This window comes from Pezoporus wallicus, unplaced genomic scaffold (genome assembly GCF_028554395.1).
Source record: "Pezoporus wallicus isolate ANWC-B61680 ecotype Strahan unplaced genomic scaffold, APGP_CSIRO_Pwel_v1 contig_3820, whole genome shotgun sequence".
Classification (NCBI taxonomy): Eukaryota; Metazoa; Chordata; class Aves; order Psittaciformes; family Psittacidae; genus Pezoporus; species Pezoporus wallicus.
Genome location: NW_026643060.1, coordinates 230061 through 251794, shown reverse-complemented (window position 1 = coordinate 251794; position 21734 = coordinate 230061). Strand labels below are relative to the sequence as shown.

Here is a 21734-nt window from a genome sequence, read left to right as displayed (position 1 = left end):
CTATTCTGTCAATTAACTCTAATGCCATCATTTCATTCCCTTCTAAAGGGAAAGTCCCTCTTTTTTGGAACGCTGTCTATCTGGCAAACTGAGTACCAGAGATTTACAATTGGATGTTCCTTTTTCTCAAGAAAAGTATTTTACTGCGCATTCCTGCAAATATCTATGCAAGACTATTCCTAACACCTTTTAGTTGCAATCACCTTTCTGGGACATTTTGAAGGATTTTTTTGTTTGTTTTTAAGCTTCTGGCAAGCCTTGGACAAGGATGACATTTTACATGCATCATAAAGCTACACCAAGTGTTATATAAACATGTACCAACAGTTTCATTAGTGAATATACGTAACTGAAAATCAAACGCTTTTCAAAGGTAGCTTTGTGCAACCCAATTCAGCTTTCTTGTGTACAATTGTGTTCTTTCAGGGCTGGACATTGCTATTCCAGCTTTTGTTCTGAAAGGAAGAACATCATAATTAAGACAAATCAAAACTGGAAAGAAAAAAAACTTTACCCATATTAATTCAATTCCGACACCTGAATGAAACTGCTCTTGGCTAGGAAAAATTCAGCAATCAACTCTTTAAAAGACACTTGGGCTATAAAAATAATAAAAAAATAATCTACCAAACAAGAATTATTAAGGGAACATCACAAGCAATGCATATAGCACCTTCAATGGCACGCTAAGCAGCATTACCTACAGTCATGGATCCCAATCCTGCTACCTTCTGGAGCTGGAACATTCAATCGCTAGAGACCTTCACCAAAACATAATTATTTGTCAGAGAAAGGGGAGTCAAGGCGCTTTTTCTTTAGATAAATAGTTAACGTTGATTCTGACACATTGAAAATCTGCAAAGAAAGGCAACAGAGAAAATTAATTGTTTCTCTTTTTTATGACATTATCTTACAGACCTCTTCCATGAGACTATAAGTGTGGTTTCAGTATGACCCCTTAAGTAACCTGAAGTCTCCGACTAGGAATTCTGGAACACAAAGTGATTACATTGCTGTTTCAGAGGCCAGCAGTGCTACGTATCAACTTACACTGACAAGTCAAGGCTTTTGCATCATTAACTTGTAAACAGCGTCAGCACCATGCTCTTGGGTGCATTGTTGTATCTTGTAAAACAGTAACTTTTTTTAAAGGCAGAATTAGGTGCCCTATACTTAAGATTTATGGAGACATGCATGATTTTGAAGCATTGTAACACCACATTTATACTACCGCTTTTAAAGCACTTCATTTACAAAAATTAACTTCCTTGGCTCTTTCAAAGCATTTGAGTTTCAAGAGGCATTGACATACATGTGCAAGTCAGAGCTTGCCACATTTCACTTTTCCAGAGAAAAGGCAGCATGCTAGATCAGATTCTGCACTCACCTGCACTACTGCAACTCCCATTACATGGAACAGCTGTTTGTAAGCTACAGTGATATGTGACTGCAGAAACCTCAGATGTCTGTGAGACCAGAGCCACGTGGTGTCCCAAAGCATTAGTTCAGACTATTGCTCTTCATTATTTGTGTTTATATTATCTTCTCCACAGTCTGGAAGTTTTATGTCAATGCTTCCTTGAAGGGGAAACTGAATTCCAGCAAAAGTGTGCTTTTGGAATTAACCTGCCTCTATCCTATGAATATATTGTATTTTAATTAAAGACTGAATAACAGACAAGTTATGCTTTTAGTGTTATATACTCAATTTAGATATTCCATGCTGCTCTACATACAGACCCATATAACAGTCTAACATGAATAGCAACTTAGTAATCTGTATCCTTTCCCTTGTATGTGTTTGACCTACAAAGACTCAGAAATCAATGATTATATTCAAGCAAAGGTTCATATCTGAGAAGCTTCCCTAACAAAACACTGCCATGGCTGAAGCACCAGAGGAGTTAACATCACCATCTGGAACAGTACAGCAGTGAAAGATTTATCTTGTAAGAGCAGCTTAGAGTTTCCAGCAAGATGTTTTCCACACCAAAACTTTATTATCCCACTTTTTCTAATTTAGATTTGGAGATATTTTGCTTAAAAAGTCCCCCCCAAATTACAAATGAACAACAGCAAAGTAAACCTAAGAGTTCCAAGTGTGTTCTTCCATTTCATCCACTGTTATGGTCTTTCTGAAGAAAGACACTCTGAACTTCAGTATGTCTTAAGTCTTCATTTAGTTTCCTCCCAAATTAACGTAATAGATAATTCTCTTTATATATTCAAAATATATTTTCTAAATCCCATCTTAAAGGACGTCAATTAATTCTTTAAATTAACAAACTTATTACATAAAGCATTACGGCAATTCTAAAATGATAATCGTTTTGTGGCCTCATAATGATTCACTTCTAGAGAAACTACATATTTTAGAAACCAAAAGCTTAGTTGATTTACACTTCAAAAGCAGGGGGACTCAAGAAACATTAATAACTAGAACTTCAATCTGTGCAGAGGAAGATACAGGCATCCAGTTAAAGTAACAATGAATTAAATGAGCAGAATCCTAATTAAATCAGTCTACTCTTTCTATGCTTACTAGGATGAACTTGTTATACCCACAAAGGGAGAAAACTTAGCTCTGCTATTGGCAGAGAAGACACATTTGCACCACTAAAGCAATTTACTCCTTGAACCTCTCGTAACTTGGAATTTCATGCTGCAAATCTGGGACCAGTGCTCTGCTTGGATACAGCATTCCACAAAATATATTAGAAAGTGTGTATCTTAGCCTGGGAAAACCATACAGCTGTTTCCCCATTCTCATGAAATGCATTACATCAAAAGCAGTTCTGCTGACATAACTGTTTATTTGTAAGCTATCATGAGCACACCTCTCTCTGCTACACCAGCTTCCCTTTACTTACACAAGGTGCATGCTCTGAAGTCCAGACATGAGTTGCATTAGCAAAGGCTGGGACAAAAACTGCGAAGAAGGAGGTTTTCACTGAGGTACACAATTACTCATGCCAACTTATTCCTCCTATTCAGAGAACTCACTGATACTCTGCTCCCACAGAAACAGGTCTGAAGGGGGATCTTAAAAACCAGAAAAAAAGCACAGCATAAAGCAGTCTGGATTCGTGTTTATTGAAGCCAGTAAAGACGTCCTCATTTTGCCAGCACTAGAAAGCAAGATTCCACATGACTGCATACTGCACCTGGTTAAAGCCATACAACTGGACTAAGGTTTGTTTGATACATTTGCAGTCCTAATTGTAAGTTGGAAAAAAACCCCAATAAACTTAGTATACAGGACAGTGAACTTTCACTTACAGCATGTATATTGTTAAGTTAATGATGTACAGAGCAGTCACTTTCAACACAGTTAAATAAAATATGAAATTCTGTTCAGTTTAAACAGTTTGTTGGTTTATTTTTTAATGCCAATGAAAAAAAGTGCAAACTTAAAATCAAGCAGCATAACCACAGCATTTTTATGGAGGGCCAATCTTAAAACGTTCGTTTTTATTTCAAGTTGAATGCTTTCATCTTTTGTTTTCTTAGTTTAAACATGAACAGTAGATGCAGTCACTGTAATGCATATAAATATAGTCATATAATAGTTTAAACAGTCTACCATACAAGTGCATCTGCAAATAAAATGAAGTTTCACTTGAAAATGTAAAGGCTGTTTGCAATTTGGCCTTTGGTTCCAATGCTTGAAGACACGAGAATAACAACTGTGCAGCTCACCAAAGTTGACAGACTTTGGCAACCACGGATGCTACATTACTTACAACTTACTTTCCATAAAGTAGGAGCATTCTCTTGCAATTAAAAAACGGAAATCTGTTTCTGTTTTGTTAGAAGCATCTTTCTGCAAAGCTGGTAAATTATCATACATTATCAGTTGTGATAACTGTAGTATATTTAACATTTTTATAGAGCTGGAAAGTACTTCAATTGTATGGTTTTGCCATGTTGCTAGAGAAAGTGCTTATCATTAGATGACAAAAAAAACGCAGTCTCAGACTGAGGTTTTCCAACTATATCCTATTATGATCACACACTTGTTCAATTTTCCTGCCAAGTTTTTGATGTTTTAGTTTCTAATCTCAATTCTCAGTGTCAGGAGGACAGTGTGTAATTACTTCTTCTGGTACCCATTACACCAGGAAGTACATCCACGTTTCCCATCAGCCATCCACAGTCTTAGTTTAACTGTTATCTAGACAACAGTGTAGGTCCAACTTCAGGTTCTAGCATTTATTGAAAATAAAAAAATAAAAAAAAAGTATTTTCAACAACTGGCACAAATAACATACTCATGTTAATGTTTGTCAGAGAGGCAAGTAAATACTCTTAGTTTTCTAGATGCTTAGACAGACTTACAAGAACAGCCTCTTGATGTAACATAGGATTTGAAATTAACATCCAGTACTGTGTTAGTGGTCAATCTAATTCTGTATATTTAAGTAACAGCATATATTAGGGAAGTTATATCCAGACATGAGATTTAGTACAAGTTCATATCAATAAAAAGTAAACTCTGTATAATTCAAATTGTGGTTTTCCCTTCAGCATTAAGAGCACAGAACATGCTTGGTATTTTTAACTTCTGGTAGTGTGCACATGTAAAACAAGCATACCGTATATAAGATCAAAGTGCCATTTCAGTAACCATAGCAGTTCTGTTTCTTACACGATGGTTTTATGTGACCATGGACAGAGCTCTGTTAGAGCAATGGGGACAACCACAACCCATGTTTCCAAATGAAATGCTACATTAAAGAAAATACAAAACAAGTTATTGACTATGTTCATCATGTACACATTCACGTTTTTTTAGGTTACCTTCAGAATTGGAGCTGGCTGCACCTGCAGCACATGTGGTTGGAACTAGGGCCTTGAAAGTTTTTGTTTAAAAACCTCCATAGCCGTAAGGCAGGAATCATTTTTAGCTTGATAGCTAGTATTTAGTTACAAAAAGTAAGAAAAAAGAATACAGAGGGTGTCTGTAGCACATTTCATTATGGGAAGATGATAACGTCATCCACCATTCTTCATAGGCTAGCCTCTTGGCATAAAAAAAAAAAGGCAGAAGCTATCAGAAAACAGGATTTAAAATTAAATACAAATTGCCAAACTACTGTTTTAAACTAAACAGTTACTGTTCATACTACAGTGCACAAGTTCAAGCACCTTCTAAAGACACACCACACACTGTGCCAGGCACTTGGATCTAAACAAGTTGTAGTTTCTCCCTTTGTCAGCTACACCAGAAAGGGCATCAACTCTCAAGAGTTTTTTAAAACCAAAACAAGAGTTATAACAATAATAAATTCCCACAATGCTTAGTGTTTGGCCTGGAATTCTCTAATGTAAAGTAGTCTTTTTAATAAAACAGTGATTATTTACCCTATGTGAAACACAGGATTTAACAACATTGCTCCTCTCCTACCAATCCAACATACTAGTTTCTCACTGTCTCAGATCTGTTTCCCCTTTTAGGGCTCCATTCCCTACCTAGGCTTCTTTCATATAATTAATGCTCTGTTATATCACCACCACCACTCCAAGAATATAATGCATTTGCAAACATACAAGTAGCCGATTCCAGAAACTCCCAAAGAGGATCTCATTTCTCTTTCTTGCCTTGCGTGCAGTCAGTAGTAGTATTTCAATGAGAATTATCCATTTTGCTTCTCTGTGTTCTTCACGACAGGAAATGTCAGCTGCACCTGCTTACCTCCAAAACCAAAAGAACTGCCCTATATAAACTCTAAATGGTTATCTTATACAGAGGGATTTTATATGCAAACTTCCTGAATGTGCACTTTTTACTGGGACAAGGCAATGATGTAGTAAACTCATTTCCCCTGCCCCAAGAAAACTGATAGCATCTGCCATAGCAGAAAATTTCTGGTCTTATCAGATCAATATACATAGTTATTTGGTCATTTACATATGTATTTTTTATGCATTATCAAGCTTCGTTCTCTGTTGGAGGAGAGTTTGCTGTTACCATAGAGTCTGGCTTGCGAGCCATCCTATCCAATTCCTCTTGAACATTTGTCAAAACCGGTTTTTGCCCTGAAAAGAAAGAGGACAAGGTTAAAGCAATCTTATTTCAATGGAATAGTTTAATCACTGAACACAAGTACTCATGAAATCACTATGTTATTTAATTGCTCATTATTTCACCATCTGCCCAAGAATGCAGGGCCTGACACAAGTATCAGTAAAGACTGATAAATACTAAGGTTTGATTAACTTTAAAGAGATGAAATATCGAATTATGCAGCAGCATAAAGCACAAAAATATCTGTGATATATTTTACAGCAACTACCACATTTAGAATTTTCTACAAAAATCAACTGTATATGATCTATACACTACTACATTCTATTACAGGTACTGATTAGCAAGGACTTTATTTAAACCCAGATATTAACCACAAGTTTTGCAAAGTATGTAGGACACCTGTTACAAAAATCACATTTGTTTGGTCACACTTACACTTGCTGTGTTTAATATCAAACAACTAAGAAGGAAGAACTCTTTCATGTCTGCAGTCAATGTTTGCCTTAAAAAAGAGGACATGATTACATATTCATGTAGTATCTCAGAGAAGTCATTTCAAAGGACTTCTTCAATTGGAAACAGACACACTGAAGTACTTCATGGTAAGGCACATCTTACATTTTTATATTAGACTCAAAAATTCTTACCAATACTGTGACTGAACCATCAGTTTAATTCTCTTATTCTTAAAATTATAAACCCACAGACAAATTAATCACTAGAATTGGAACAATATATTCTAATGCTTAGACCATACAAACATTTAAGATTAGAAAGCTGTGTTTTTTGACAAAAAGTAGATTATATAACCATGTACAGCTTCCTTACATAGCCAAAGAATTTAACAAGCATCTGTTTTCCAGCTCAAATGTGTGTGAAATATTAGGTGGATTTTTTCCAGGGTACATGCTGAAAACATTAAGAAGGCAAGATTTAACTGTTAGAGATTTAAGTGGTTTTTTCCAAAGACAAAACTAAGTTAAAAGGTTACCTTTAATCACTATAACGGTTTTAGATTTAAGTACATCGTAAGCCACAGTACTCTTAATAGCATGTATTCAAAGCATGAGTATTTAAACAAAATTAAAAGATTGGGCCGTTAACTATATTATAACTTGCAATACAAAACACTTCACATGTAGACTGATCCTATCTTGGAGTTAAAAACCGTAAAATGATAAAAACCACACAAAGTTCTTGCTCAAACAAAAGTAGATCTAAATAAAAATTGAAAAACTGTAGCTTTTTTATGCTACATGAAGTGGACCCTTCAGCCTCCAAAATAATACCAAGCAGCTCTCTCCTGCAATTACCACAATGTGGACAGAAAAACATTGCCAAGCTGCTCAATGACATGTAGGTTTACATACTGCCCTTTACCACCATCGCAGGTGAGCGCTTTTCAAAGGAGAAGAAATACAAGGAGCTATTTAAAAAAAATATATAAATTCCCTCTATTATGAATTGATCCTTGCTTTCAATTTTCCTACCAAAATATTGTCAAGGACAGTAATGACCTTAGTCAATTAGATGTGTTCTATCCAATTGTATGCATTCTCCTTTCTAGAATAGTGACAGCAAGGAAAATTACTTCTTTTATCTACTGCACAGGAATAGATGGGTGAAGGCAAATCCTAGAATTCGCAAAAACTTTCTTGTTAGTATAAATTAAATTTTTCAAGTCTAGAAGTTCATGTGAAGAAAAACAGTCCCTCACAGAAACCACAAATTGAAGTTCTTTGAAATATCATGGTCTACACATGGAAGAAAGATAGTCCAGAAACGTAAAGGCAAATAAGATGGGCGACGAATGACACAGCATGAAAAATGGACATGACATTGCAGCATCTGCACAGATGACAGTTTTCTCAAGTAAGAATTAACATAGCAGAAACCAATCAATCAATAAGGCTGACCAGGATGTTAAGATCCACAATGTCTCTCTCATCCTGTGACAAAATCTCAACATTTCAACCACAGGATATTCATAGCTGTGGGAGAAACAGATGGTCTCTTTAAAGCTAAATATTTTTAGTGTCAACCTTCTGAAAACTTAGGGCTCTTTAAACAGTTTAGACATTTTAAATGTCTACAAAGATCATTTTAGCGTTTACTTGCAGAAAGGATGCTGTCATAAATAAGACTTTCTCCAAGATATCCTTCTCAACTCTTCCACAAAAGAGCAAGCAATCTTTTCCCTTATGCTCAGAACCAGCTACCTTATAATCTCAACAAGAGCTTTTCAAAAACCAGCATTAGGAGCCCTTACCTTCTCAGGAAAGTTTAATCTTACATTGGCTGAATATAAGTCACGAGCACATCAGCTGATAAGGAACAGGCATATTCTCTTGTAAGTGAAAGACAGTTGTTCTGTTCTGAAAGTCAGGGAACAAACGTGAGCTGCCAACTTGATGCAGCCAAGAAAAACCAACTGCAATCTTGAGATCACTCAGAAGTGCTTCCAGCAAAGAAAAAGAACTGCTATACCAGACATTACAATGAGATATCTGGAGTGCTACACACAATTTTATCACTCATGTTCAAGAAAAGATAAGCCAATGATAAGAACTAATGAAGGAGAAACTAGTAGGGAAAACAGAGCTCAACCTCAAAGAGGAAACTAAGAGAGAACTTTCTAATTTAGTCTAACAAAACAAGAAAGTTAAGGAAGGATCTACAACTGCTGTGTCTAGATGTTTCAGGAGAGAAATAATCTATTTAAATTAGAAGTTAATGCTGACACAAGGAGGAAAAAAGTACACACAGCCATTTGTTATCTTTGAAAAACTCCTGAAAGGTATATGATGTTCTAGGAGACAGAGAGGAAAGAGTAAAGCCCGTTACAAACCAGTTAGTTTTTGTTCTAGTATTTCTTCCAGAAATTGCAATTATGTTCTAGGTGCTTACAGACAGCCTACCAGCACAACAACCAACAGGGATCTGTTATCAACAAATTGTGTCAAGCCAACCAAATTTCTTTCTGTGATAGATAACAGGTCCTGTGGAGAAGGGAGAAGTGGTTGATATCACGTCTTACATGACCTTTGTATAAATAAACTAGACACAAAACAGTCTTGATATTTCAGAAAAATTCACGTATTGTAATTCATAAAATCACTTATTTGTTATCCATAGTACTAGTCAGTACTAGTCAGCAATCTACCCTGTCCAGCTGTTGAAGATATCAGATATGTAGGCAAGCATGCATGAAGGGAATACAAAGGATTTTGAAAGACAGGTTAAAAGGTAAAAGTTATTTATATATATTATCAAAATGGGCCATAATAATAGAACATAAAACAATGATTAAGCAACTGTATGACTTTGAAATACTAAGGTAATTTGATACAGACTAGAAAACCTCCTACTAGGAGGCAGAAATTGTAATAAACTGGCTGTATTGTTGTAACAAGTCCTGTTTAACATGATACAGGTAAAAACTAGCATCACAATGAGACATCTAAACAGAAGCACAACACATAACATAGATTAAGTAACCCTTATTAAGGGCAGACAAAGCCTTTTCTGATGTACTGCAGTCACTTCTGAGAACCAAAAGAAATAGCTTATGTGAGCAGACATTCCAAAGAAAACAAGTAAGAAGTGTAAGAGCCATAAACACAAGTCCTATGAGGAATGGCCAACAGAAGTGTATTTTTATAGTCCAGACAAAAGTCATAGGCAAAAGGGTAACAGCTTTCAAATATGCAAGACTGCTGCGAAGACAAAGAGGCTACACTCCTCTCTGTCTCCACTTGAACAAGACAAATAGTACTGGGATTAAGAAATACTGACTGTACAAGAGAAAAAAAATAACTAAGAAATTATTAGAATAGACTTCCAGGTGAGATGACGTCTTTTATTTCCATTTGGTTTTAACCACTAGCCAGGAACTCATAACTGATTCTGCTTTAGATAAAGAGCATGCATGAAATGAATAATTTGACACTGTGGTCACTAATAGCACAAGGTTGCACTTGACGAAGCAGGGGACACCTTTCAGTATTTAACTGAAGAGGGCATTCTGGATTAAGAAAGAATTAAGTGTTTTATAATGTAGATACAGTAGTATTATGTAAATAACACAAATAATTCTTTGTTATCTTTGTAATAAATTTTTTAAAGACAAATGACAGAATTCATCATGATAAACAAACAAACAAAAAAAAAAAGCCACAACAAAACACTGCCTTGCCATTAGTGTCAAATTCTAACCGGCTTTGAGCTTTCAGAGCACAGAATGTCATATAAAACGTTTCCCCCTAAAAAGAAAAAAAAAAACCTTACTTCCCCTCTCCAGGAATAGTTTCAGTTTAAACTCCCACACTCCATCAGCTGCTCTGCTTTTCTTACTGGCAATGTCATGACTGAGGCTGGCATCAAATACTTTTCATTTCCAGTTCAGAATGCCTGGGCCTTACACTCTCCTCTAAGCATAAGACCCCGTGTGTTTGGCATCACCATTACATTTTACATGGTTTCACAAGTCTGGGATCAGAAGTAGGCTACCTATCAATAATTTTGTAGTGAAATAATTCTGGAAAGAAAGCTTCTGAACATTAAGTGTGATGGGAATGCCAAAACAAAGAGAAGCAGTTAAATAATCCAAGTATTAAATTGCTAATATCATATGGAACAACCACATATTTTACAACACTGAGTTCTGTAAACATACTGAATATTCCAATGGGCTTCTTTTATGCTCACCTAGACCAGTGCAATTACTCACCAGCAAATACCTCATACAGTGCAGTTATACGCACATAAACAGAACAAATCCAGTTGTGTTGGATCACAATAAAATACTAATTAATGAGAGAATAACCTCAAGCTGTGATAAGAAGTAATTCATTTAACTTGAACCCTGGAGAGAGCTCAATAGTTTGACTAGAAATTGCAGTCCAGACCCAATAAACCGCATTTCCTTCAAGCAACAGTTAAGTGTCAAGAAAGGAAGGAATTCTAAAGTAAAAAGGGAAATGAGCACTTTCCGAATATGATCAAGACTCAGATGTTATTTATATCCCAGCAGTGTAACTTCTTCAAAGAATCAAGTTATAACAGGCTTGACAGAAGCCCCAGAGCTGTCAGTTGCAGTATTTTAGAAATTGCAGTTGTTTAGTTCTTTTGTTAAAGACAGCATGATTTGGCACTGTCATCTGCCAAGCTCTGTCACTTCACTGACCAGTTTAAAAGACAGATGCAGTTAGGCCAATGTGGACCTAATAAATTATTGAGAATGTGCAAAACAGCCTGCAATAACAAGTCCAATACCTGGTTTCTTGGCTGTACTTTGCACTCCACCAGCACCAGAACTCCCAGGAGAGCCGGTCTTTTTGCTCAAGAGACTGTTAAAGAAGCTAGCCAAGACTCCTTCACTTGCAGCATTATCTGCATAAATAAATTAAAAAAAAAGTAAACAGATAAATAGATAGATAGTATCACAAAATAGTTATTGCTGGTAAATGATGTAACTTACTCTTTACATACATACTTAACTCATACCAATCAAGGAAATAAACCTCAAATATGTGAGTCTCTCCTTGTTCAATTTAAAGACAGTAGTCCTTTGTATTCTTTGTCAAAGTCAAAGATTAATGAAAGCATCTGCTCTTCTGGAATGGGTGGCCGTCAGAAAACTTGAACCTACTTGTGTGCTTTTTTCTAAATGTAGTAGCTAAGAAGCAAAGTATTAAGTATGTTTAGGCAACTTAAGAAAATTATGTATTCTGAACTCTGCTATGTTTTAAGTCATATGAATGACAAAAAATGAGAAAAAAAATCAAACCTGAAGCTATGTCATAAATTCATTCCTGTTATTGAACTAAACCATTCATGAATAAATTCCAAAATCTTTCTACAAAAAAGGATTTTTTTAAATGTAAATAACACATGATAAAAATAGTACAATGATTATTCATACTTTTAATATTTGGATCTGGTTTCTTAACTGATGCTATTGGTGAGGCACTGGGTACACTGGCGGGACCAGCTCTGCCTTGAGTTCTTGGGGATCCTGCAGGGCCTCTTGCAGGAGATTCCTTTAAACAAGTCAAAAATCACATAAATCAGAGAAGAACTTAAATAGCTTAATTACATAATGCAACTGTAACACTACCTAAAACCTACTTTTTAAGCCTTTATATTAGCACTGTAGTGTACACACATGGGGGAAGACAAATACCCACCAGTTATTTTGGGCATATTCCTCCACTGCAGAAAGTTTTCAGCTCAATAATCACAGTATCACAGTATGTTAGAGATTGGAAGGGACCTCGAAAGATCATCTAGTCCAATCCCCCTGCCGGAGCAGGAACACCTAGATAACGTTACACAGGAATGCTCCACTCCCTTAATCATCTTAGTTGCCCTGCGCTGGACTCTCTCCAGCAGCTCCCTGTCCTTCTTGAACTGAGGGGCCCAGAACTGGACACAATACTCCAGATGCGGTCTCACCAGGGCAGAGTAGAGGGGAAGGAGGACCTCTGTCTCGACCTACTAACCACCGCCCTTCTAATACACCCCAGGATGCCATTGGCCTTCTTAGCCACAAGGGCACAGTGTTGGCTCATGGTCATCCTGTCGTCCACTAGGACCCCCAGGTCCCTCTCCCCTACACTGCTCTCTAACAGGTCATTCCCCAACCTATACTGGAACCTGGGGTTGTTCCTGCCCAGATGCAGGACTCTACACTTTCCCTTGTTATATTTCATCAAGTTACTCCCTGCCCAACTCTCCAGCCTATCCAGGTCTCGCTGGATGGCAGCACAGCCTTCTGGCGTGTCAGCCACTCCTCCCAGCTTAGTGTCATCAGCAAACTTGCTGATAGTACACTCAATTCCCTCATCTAAATCATTGATGAATATATTAAATAATACCGGTCCCAGTACTGACCCTTGAGGCACTCCACTAGTTACAGGCCTCCAACTAGACTCAGCCCCATAGACTACAACTCTCTGGCTTCTCTCCTTCAGCCAGTTCGCAGTCCACCTCACTACCTGATCATCCAGTCCACACTTCCTCATTTTAGCCGTGAGGATGCTGTGGGAGACTGTGTCAAATGCTTTGCTGAAGTCAAGGTAGACCACATCCACCGCTCTGCCATCATCCATCCACCGTGTTATTTCCTCATAAAAGGCTAAGAGATTGGTCAAACATGATTTCCCCCTGGTGAAGCCATGTTGACTGCCCCTCATAACCTTCTTATCCTTGATATGCCTTAAGATGGTACCAAGGATAAGGTGTTCCATCACTTTCCCAGGGATGGAGGTGAGGCTGACCGGCCTATAGTTACCCGGGTCCTCCTTCTTGCCCTTTTTGAAGACTGGAGTGACATTTGCTTTCCTCCAGTCCTCAGGCACCTCTCCCGTTTCCCAAGACTTGGTAAAGATGATGGAGAGTGGTCTAGCAATGACTTCCGCCAGTTCCCTCAGCACCCGCGGGTGCATCCCATCTGGACCCATGGATTTATGGATGTCCAGATTGCTCAACTGGTCTCTAACCCATTCCTCATCGACTAAGGCAAACCGCTCCGTCGACCTGACTTCATCTAAGGTCTCAGGGGTACAGGGCTCTTCAGGACTGCCCGCAGCAGAGTAGACAGAGACAAAGAAGGCATTCAGTAACTCTGCCATCTCTTTATCTTCTGTCACCAGGGCACCCATCCCGTTCATCAGTGGGCCTACATTGCCTCTGGTGTTAGTTTTGTCTGCCATGTATTTAAAAAAGCTCTTTTTGCTGTCCTTGACCCTTCTTGCCAGGTTTAATTCTAAGGATGCCTTAGTCCTCCTAGCTGCCTTCCTACATCCTCTAGCAGCAGCCTTATATTCCTCCCAAGTGGCCAGCCCCTCCTTCCATGACCTGTAAACTCTCCTCTTCCACTTGAGCATACCCAGCAATTCCCTTGAGCACGGAAAAAGTATTCCTTGAATGTCAACCAACTATCTTGGGCCCCTTTACCTTCAAGCAGCCCTGCCCATGGGATTTCCCCTAGCAATTGCTTGAAAAGGCCAAAGTTTGCCCTGCTAAAGTCCAGGGTTGCAATTCTACTTGGTATTCTACTAGTCCTGCCACACAAGATCCTGAACTCCACCATCTCGTGGTCGCTGCAACCAAGGCAGCCCTCAACCCTTACTGCTTCAACCAGATCCTCCTTGTTAGTGAGGATGAGATCCAGCAGCGCTCCTCTCCTGGTCGGCTCATCCACCATTTGCAGGAGGAAGTTATCATCCATACACTGGAGGAACCTCCTGGACTGCGGCTGGGTTGCCGAGTGGTCCTTCCAGCAAACATCAGGGAAGTTAAAATCCCCCACGACGACCACGGCCTGTGACTGTGAGGCCGCTCTCAGCTGCCTGTAGAAGGCCTCGTCAACTTCCTCACCCTGATCCGGTGGTCTGTAACAGACACCTACAACAGTATCCCCCCTGCCGGCCTGCCCCTTAATTCTCACCCACAGACTCTCAACTTGCTCATCATCTGTCCCTGGACAGAACTCGGTGCACTGTAGTTCCTCCCGCACATAAAGAGCAACCCCACCACCCCGCCTGGCTGGCCTGTCTTTCCTGAAAAGGACATAGCCTTCCATGACTATATTCCAGTCATGTGAGCTGTCCCACCACGTCTCTGTAATTGCCACCAGATCATAATCTCCTGACTTAACACAGGTTTCCAACTCCTCCTGCTTATTTCCCATGCTGCGCGCATTGGTGTACAGGCATTTCAGGGAGCGAGCTGAGCACACCGATTTCACCCTAGGATTGTAGGAGGCCTCCCAGTCTTCATTAATTCTGGAGCGCTGCCCCACTGGGGCAAGCCCAGCTACAACCCCATCCCCCTTCGAATCTAGTTTAAAGCTCTCCAAATGAGCCCTGCTAATTCGTGCCCCAGCATCCTTTTCCCTCTGTGAGACAAACCTTTCTCACTTGTCATTGTCCAGACTGGTGCCCTATAAAACCAGCCGTTATCAAAGAATCCAAAGCCCTGCCTGTAGCACCAGTCTCGAAGCCAATTGTTCATGAACTGAATCTTCCCATTCCTTCCCACATCATCAGTGGAAGATGGAAGGAGAGAGGAGAAGATCACTTGAGCCCCAGACTCTTTCACCATCCGCCCCAAGGCCCTGTAGTCTTTCTTCATCCCCCTCAGATTGCGGGAAGCAGCTTCCTCCCCACCTGTCTGGAAGACCAGCAGCGGGTAGTAGTCTGTCGGGTTATAATCATCATATATTTCTATGTTTCCACAGCGAATTAGAATGAAGAAATTCATAAGCAACATTTTAAAATATTAACACATTTTTAATTTCCTGCAGTTTTAGGGAGGCTATGTATTTTACACTTACATTTACAAAATGAACCTCTACAGGTCAGAATCACTCCCTCTTCCCTAGGAGAAAACAAAACACCTCCTACTCTTCTCTTAGATTTACTTACCGATGCCCTTGTAGGCGTTGCTGGCTGTTTGGCAAGGAATGACTGCAAAAAAAACATATTAAAAATAATAAATATATTTTAAAAACCACAAAGGAATAAAATACAGCGATATTTATTTGATATTTTTTCCTTAATATTTACAGGCTTCCTCTTTGACATTTATATACTTCCAGACTTCACCACTAGAGGACAGAGTTAAAACGAGTAAATCAGTCCTTTGTCTTACACAGCCTTTTCAGACCATAAACCAGAACCCTAAGACACCGAAGTCTGTAACTTCTACAACATTTATAATCAACTATACAGGAAAGTGTTAACAGTTTTTTTAAACAACAGAGCAGTAAAGAAAATTACAAGATAGAGAACAGGCTAATTTGACACCTTAAAGCTTTTCAAGCGTTTGGCTTTAAGAAAACCACAACCCTAAGATGTTTTAAAAGTATTTATATTCCACAGATCAATACAGCTGTGTTGCAAAATCTCAATTATCTTCTTGCTCTTCTTCAAAATGTAAATAATTTCTGTCCTCAGCATATTTTCTTTTCAACTTGCCAGGGCACATGACCATATTTTCTACCCGTATTCCTTAAAATAAAGTCTTATTTCACAATTACATCTGCATTTGCAAAGCTGGAAAGTGACTTTCTAGTGGTTTAAATGAGGCATGACAAACTGAAGGCAATAATAATGGAGAGCTTTAAGTCAAATCTTATTTAGTAAGGACCTGTTTTATTCATCCATTCTTACCTGCTGCTTCATAAGAAATACTTGTTCATCTTCTGCTACCAGCTCTTTATCATGGACTAACTGTGGAACAACATATCTTGTTATTATAAGTAAAAACTGAAACTACTGCAACTGTTTTTGCGTTTTGGTAATCAAAAGGGAAGAAAAAGAGGCAAATATTTAATATCATTTAAAAAAACCAACAAACCAAACATTTCACATTCAAAAGTAGTAACATTAAAGAAGTTGTCATTAAAAAAAAAAAATCTTCTAAGTGAATGGAGCAGACTAGCATTGATGCCAGCCTGTGGGTATTCTCCTAGAAGGATAAGTACTTCTCATCTTTCTACTTATATACTTACCTCATCTACATGAGGTAGATAGCCTTGTTCATCTTTTTAAGTATTAATCTCATCAGCATCTCTTTGAAGACCCAAGACTCTGTAAAACCTCACAATCAATCCCTCAGCCCCAAAAGCATTACACAAGCTCTTATCAGTCCTAACACTGCTATTAAGCAATGATTACTTCCTATAGGTTCCATGAGTTACAAATAGGATTAAACCTTTTCCATGAAAGCTTCAAATGGCTCTTCCCTCCTCCAAAGACTGGGGCTTGATCTAGAAACATTAGGTGTGTATAGAAGTTGTAAAAGAAGCTTTCCAATATAAACCAGAAAATTTCATTTACAATTTTCCGTATTATCCATTTTACGCATATCCTACTCCTGTATGCCTATACTTGGAAAATTAGCAATAAACAGCATTTATATGGATCATTTACTGCTCTTGCCTTACATAAAGAAATCTGTTATTAATAGTGCATTAATGCAATAGTGAAAGACTATCTTGTTTTACAAGATTTGCCTTTACATGGTAACCTCAATGACACGCGTTTGTATATATGTAAATTGCTGAAGTCCGACAAAGGTATTCTCCCTTTTCAAAAAGGTGATTTTGCCCTACACATGCAGAGAGGTTCATGTGAAATGGTTATTTTTGGACTGCCTTTCATTCACTAAACTGAATGATTTCTGTGTTTGCAATGACTGTGGTATAGAATACCCGTTCGGTTAGTTTGGGTCAGGTGTCCTGTCTCTGCTTCCTCCCAGCTTCCCCTCCTCCCTGGCAAAGCATGAGACTCAGAAAGTCCTTGGTCAGAGTAAACATTCCTGAGCAGCAACTAAAAACATTGGTGTGTTATCAGCATTGTTCCCAGGCTGAAAGTCAGAAACACAGCACTACACGAGCTACTAAGGAGGAGAAAAATGACTGCTACTGCTGAACCTAGGACAGTATCCACCCCTTATTCCATAACATTTGCGTCATGCTCAGATTCCCCATTTTTTAATATACCATCACTCATATATATATATATATATACACACACACACATATATATGTATACATACATAGACACACAATGAGAGGGATATTCCTTAGTGCTTGCAGTATTTTAAACAATTGGAAAATGAAAGCCTCATGTTCCACCAATTTGGATACAAAAACCCCAATATTTAATTCAGAGCTCTTCAATATTAACAGGCATTAGCAGCCACTCAAGCAAACTTTACTTATTTGTCAGGGCAGAGGCAAAACTTTACTCCTTTTTACCTTTCTTACAGGAGGTTTTACAATGAAGTCCTCATATGCATCTTCTGGTTTCACTGTTGTGAAATTTTCATGTAAAATGGCAATTTTCTTTTCATTGTCCCAACCAGCAGGTCTATAAAAGGAAGGAAAGCTTAGGCTTTTCAGTCACAAAACCCACTTCTATAGAGACCATTTATTTACTGCCCTCAACTTCCATAAGGCAATTTTATTACAGGTCAGTCCTACTCCTCAGCTAAATTCCAAAGGCACTAAAAAGTTGGAATGGTATACCCTACGTAACATAAATAACATGCACTAAGTTGTTTTTCTTAACTCAAAATTTCAGAAGACTCACATACTGAGCTTTTGAATGACACAAACTATTCAAGTTATTTTTACATATGTGCTATATGAAGTATAGTGCTTAACAGAAAACAATCTGAAACCATGCTGCTCATACAATTGACTTACATAAAAACTGCATCCTTTTCTACCACTAAGGCAGGTGTGGTAAACTGAAAACCGTATGTTTTATGTACAATGTACTTATACAACAGATCAAGGTTCTTTTCCTCCTTAACTGATGTATAAATCAAGGCAGCCCCATCTGATTATTTATTTAAGGAAAATTATATAACATATGGTTTTTAAATTATAGTAAGAATTTCAGAACAGGAGTTAACGGAGACATAAGGACCAGACCTAATTTTGAGAAGCAGTTCAAGGCAATAGTCAAAGCCATTTAGTATTAGGAGACAGCTGAGATTTCAGGTTTGCATGGAAATTGCAAGTTCTGAGGGGAAAACCAAGGAAAAAACCTCATACATGTAAGACAAATCTGTTTTAAAGGAACATAAGTGTCAAATCCAATGCACAATTTAAAAACATTTATCAACAACTTCAAAACAACAAATGCTACATAGTAAATAATTAAATCTTGAAGTGCAACTTCTCAGATTGACTTTATGCGCAATTCAACACTAAAACATATTTTCTTGCTTCCAGATTACAGCAAATCTCTTTAGCACAGGAAAGGATACATTGTAAGCAGAATCCACGAATGTGTGACTGAATGAAATCAAAGTGTTCTTCTCTGTAATCATGCTCCTTCTCTAGTACACTCACTGCATCACACTGGCAGAAAGGAAGAGAGAAAAAACCAGAAAACAGTCATTTAATTCCAGCACATCCTAAAACATCTTCCTGAATATTACACATCACATTTACCATGAGCCTTTGGTTTTAAAATGGCACCAATAACTCAAAAGAGAAAGTAATTAACATATAATTGATAAGGTTACTACCCTTCTGCAGAATTAAAAATTTACTTACTTTTAAAATAAATCGCTTTACTATTAATCCAGAATTCATTCTGCATATCTGTATAAAGCACGTCTTCTACAAGAAAAGTAATTAAAATTTTCTGTAGTAGCAAACAGAATTAGAAACTCACTTTTGTACAAACTACCAGCACAGGAATACCGAGGTTGTGAGTCAGCACATTTTCTCCCAGTGGCAAAGAAACATGTTCATCCTCATGGCTAGAAGGGCCTCTTCTCTGCGGTGATCCTTGGTAGCCTTCTTCAGGTTCCACATACTCTTGAAACTCCTTTATAACTATTAAGAAAGAGATCTTAAGGCACAACAAAGGAACTATTTCTTCTCAAACCGTAATTAACCCATGACTAACTAGAAGTCTCAACTTTTTTTTCTCCTTTCATGAGGCACTCCATGAGAACACAATACAAACTTAAGCCTTGTGGCCCCTTCAAAAACAACCCTCCTCCAGCAGAACTTGCAGCAAGCTAAATTAAGTGCATTTATAGCTGCAAGAGCTACAGTATACACAAATGCACATTCACAACTCAATGCATTTCATTATCGGGGAGCTGAAAACAGAAAACGTAAAAGTAGTTTAGCAGCATAGCTCTCGCTCAGTGCAATTTGTACCTGGTTTGGGAAGAAAGCATGGTGAAAACATAAATGGACCCAGAAAACACCAAGCTGAAACAGCCACTCTTTCTTATAAACTATATGTAACTCAAGCTTCTATTACTCTACATTTCTGTTCCAGGAGTCCAATGCTAGGCATATAAAAATTACACTGCATACAGACTCAAACACTTCTAAATATTATCTGAAGGGACTCAGATACATTTTAGAAGACTACAGTGGAATTCAGAGGAAACTAGATACTTTCTACATTTCCAATTTTGTAGTTTCATGGCAACGATGATCATTCCCCCTATTGAATATCACCAGATATTAAACTGCCTCAGAAATAGTATTAACACTATTTCGGAAGTGCACTATGACCGCACACATGGTTTATCAAAACTGGGCTGCAACTTACAGCCTTTTTATCTTTTTTTCAGAGAGAAAGCCACAGATCTATCTACTTATTGAATGTGTCTGCTCCCAGCTCAGCACTTCCCAAAGTCCCAGGGCTTTCCCCCACATGACAACCCCACCTGAACACTCCTTCCTGTTCAGCCATGAGGAGCTCTCAGGAAAGAGACAAGCAAAGTTCCATGATTTGCTCCCATGAAAGCACCTATTTTAGAAACAGTGGGAGCAGGCTGACTGTATGTACAGTAAGGAAAACTCTCCAAAAAGGCTCCCAGTCTCCAGTACAGTCACAAAGACAGTGTTGTTCAGCACATCTATCCATGCGACAGGGAAGGAACTGCAACTGTACTGCAGGCCACCTGTTCCTTCTCAGGTTTAAGAAGTGGCAAAACCTCCAAAAGGTTTATAATACAAATCTTGCAAAATGAAGTCACTGTACCTTTTCAAAAGGGAAACCATTCCTGCAACAGAATGGGCAGGTGGAAGGAAGAACAAAGCAGAAAAACACTTCTGTTCAAAGCTGCACAATCCACAATTTTTATTTGAAATATAGATTTGTGTGATTCTTGGGGAAAACAAGTGCCTTTGTCAGATAAAAGCTTAAAAACCTACATTAAATATAGACTATAAGACCCTGATCACCAATTCAGTATATCCCAAAGAAATAAATTTAAATTTAAAAAAATCAAATGCAGCTGCGTTTGAACTCTGGGAGGCAGTACCTTCTGGCAGAGAGGAAACAACAGTGCTTGCAGAGAGATGCTTTCCTTTAGTACTGTCTCATATTCAGCAACTGGAAATCAAAATTCCATTATACACTGTGCTCATTAAATATGTTTACTGATTATCTCGCAGGAAGCAAACTTGAAAAATTATCACCACATTATGTGCCATAAAAATCTGTGTGCTCGTTTATCTACCAGACTTGCAGGTTATCTAGGAAAAAGCCTTTTATTCAGAGTTTTGCACTTAAGACAGCAAATGAATGGAAATTTCTAATTAACTGGTTTGTTCTTACGTTCTTGCTTATTTACACAAGCTCCTAAAAGCTAAGTATAACAGGAACCACTCATGTCACAGGAACAATTGACTCCAAGTACTACTAAGAAATCAATTCACAATTACTGTTAGGTTTAATTGTTTTAGTAACAATAAAATCCTCAGTCTTGGATTACTGTATAACTGCAGCACGGAAACAGCAAACACTGTAACTTACTGAACTAGACAGCTCACAAAGGCCTGAGCAGCAGAGCAAGAAAAATGATGAATCCTTTTCCCGAGACAATCATTCCATATTTACACTCTATTAGTTTCACATTCATGCAGCTTTTGGCTTTGTTTTTTTGTGCATTATTTTTACTAATCATAAGTTTTAGTCTTGTGAAAAGAACTCCTAGACAACAGATGTGTGGGCAAAGTAAGTTTCTTTTCACTTTTAGCTTAAGAATTCTTCCAGCCATATGTCAGACAGAAGAAAAAAACAAACTCAAAACTAATAACTAATTCAGCTTGAATGGGACAATACTTAATTTTCAGGAAAATATGCTACTGTTTCATGTATCTATCTTCCAGCGCTCCAGAAGACATTACTATAACAGCCATTTT

General features: G+C 38.0%; 1 protein-coding gene across 1 annotated transcript in view; it reads right to left on the bottom strand.

Moving 5' to 3' along the window:
* Positions 1-3069: 3069 nt before the first annotated feature.
* The window catches only part of DYNC1LI2 (dynein cytoplasmic 1 light intermediate chain 2), a 31442-nt gene continuing 12777 nt past the window's right edge, over positions 3070-21734 (bottom strand). Inside the window, exons 5-13 of the mRNA XM_057396588.1 lie at positions 19234-19397; positions 18821-18914; positions 18252-18387; positions 17802-17913; positions 16210-16269; positions 15463-15504; positions 11955-12072; positions 11306-11422; positions 3070-6039 (exon numbers count right to left, since the gene is read on the bottom strand). Of these exons, the coding sequence (XP_057252571.1) occupies positions 5933-6039; positions 11306-11422; positions 11955-12072; positions 15463-15504; positions 16210-16269; positions 17802-17913; positions 18252-18387; positions 18821-18914; positions 19234-19397 (950 nt within the window). The 3' untranslated portion in view covers positions 3070-5932. The remainder of the gene's footprint in view (positions 6040-11305; positions 11423-11954; positions 12073-15462; positions 15505-16209; positions 16270-17801; positions 17914-18251; positions 18388-18820; positions 18915-19233; positions 19398-21734) is intronic.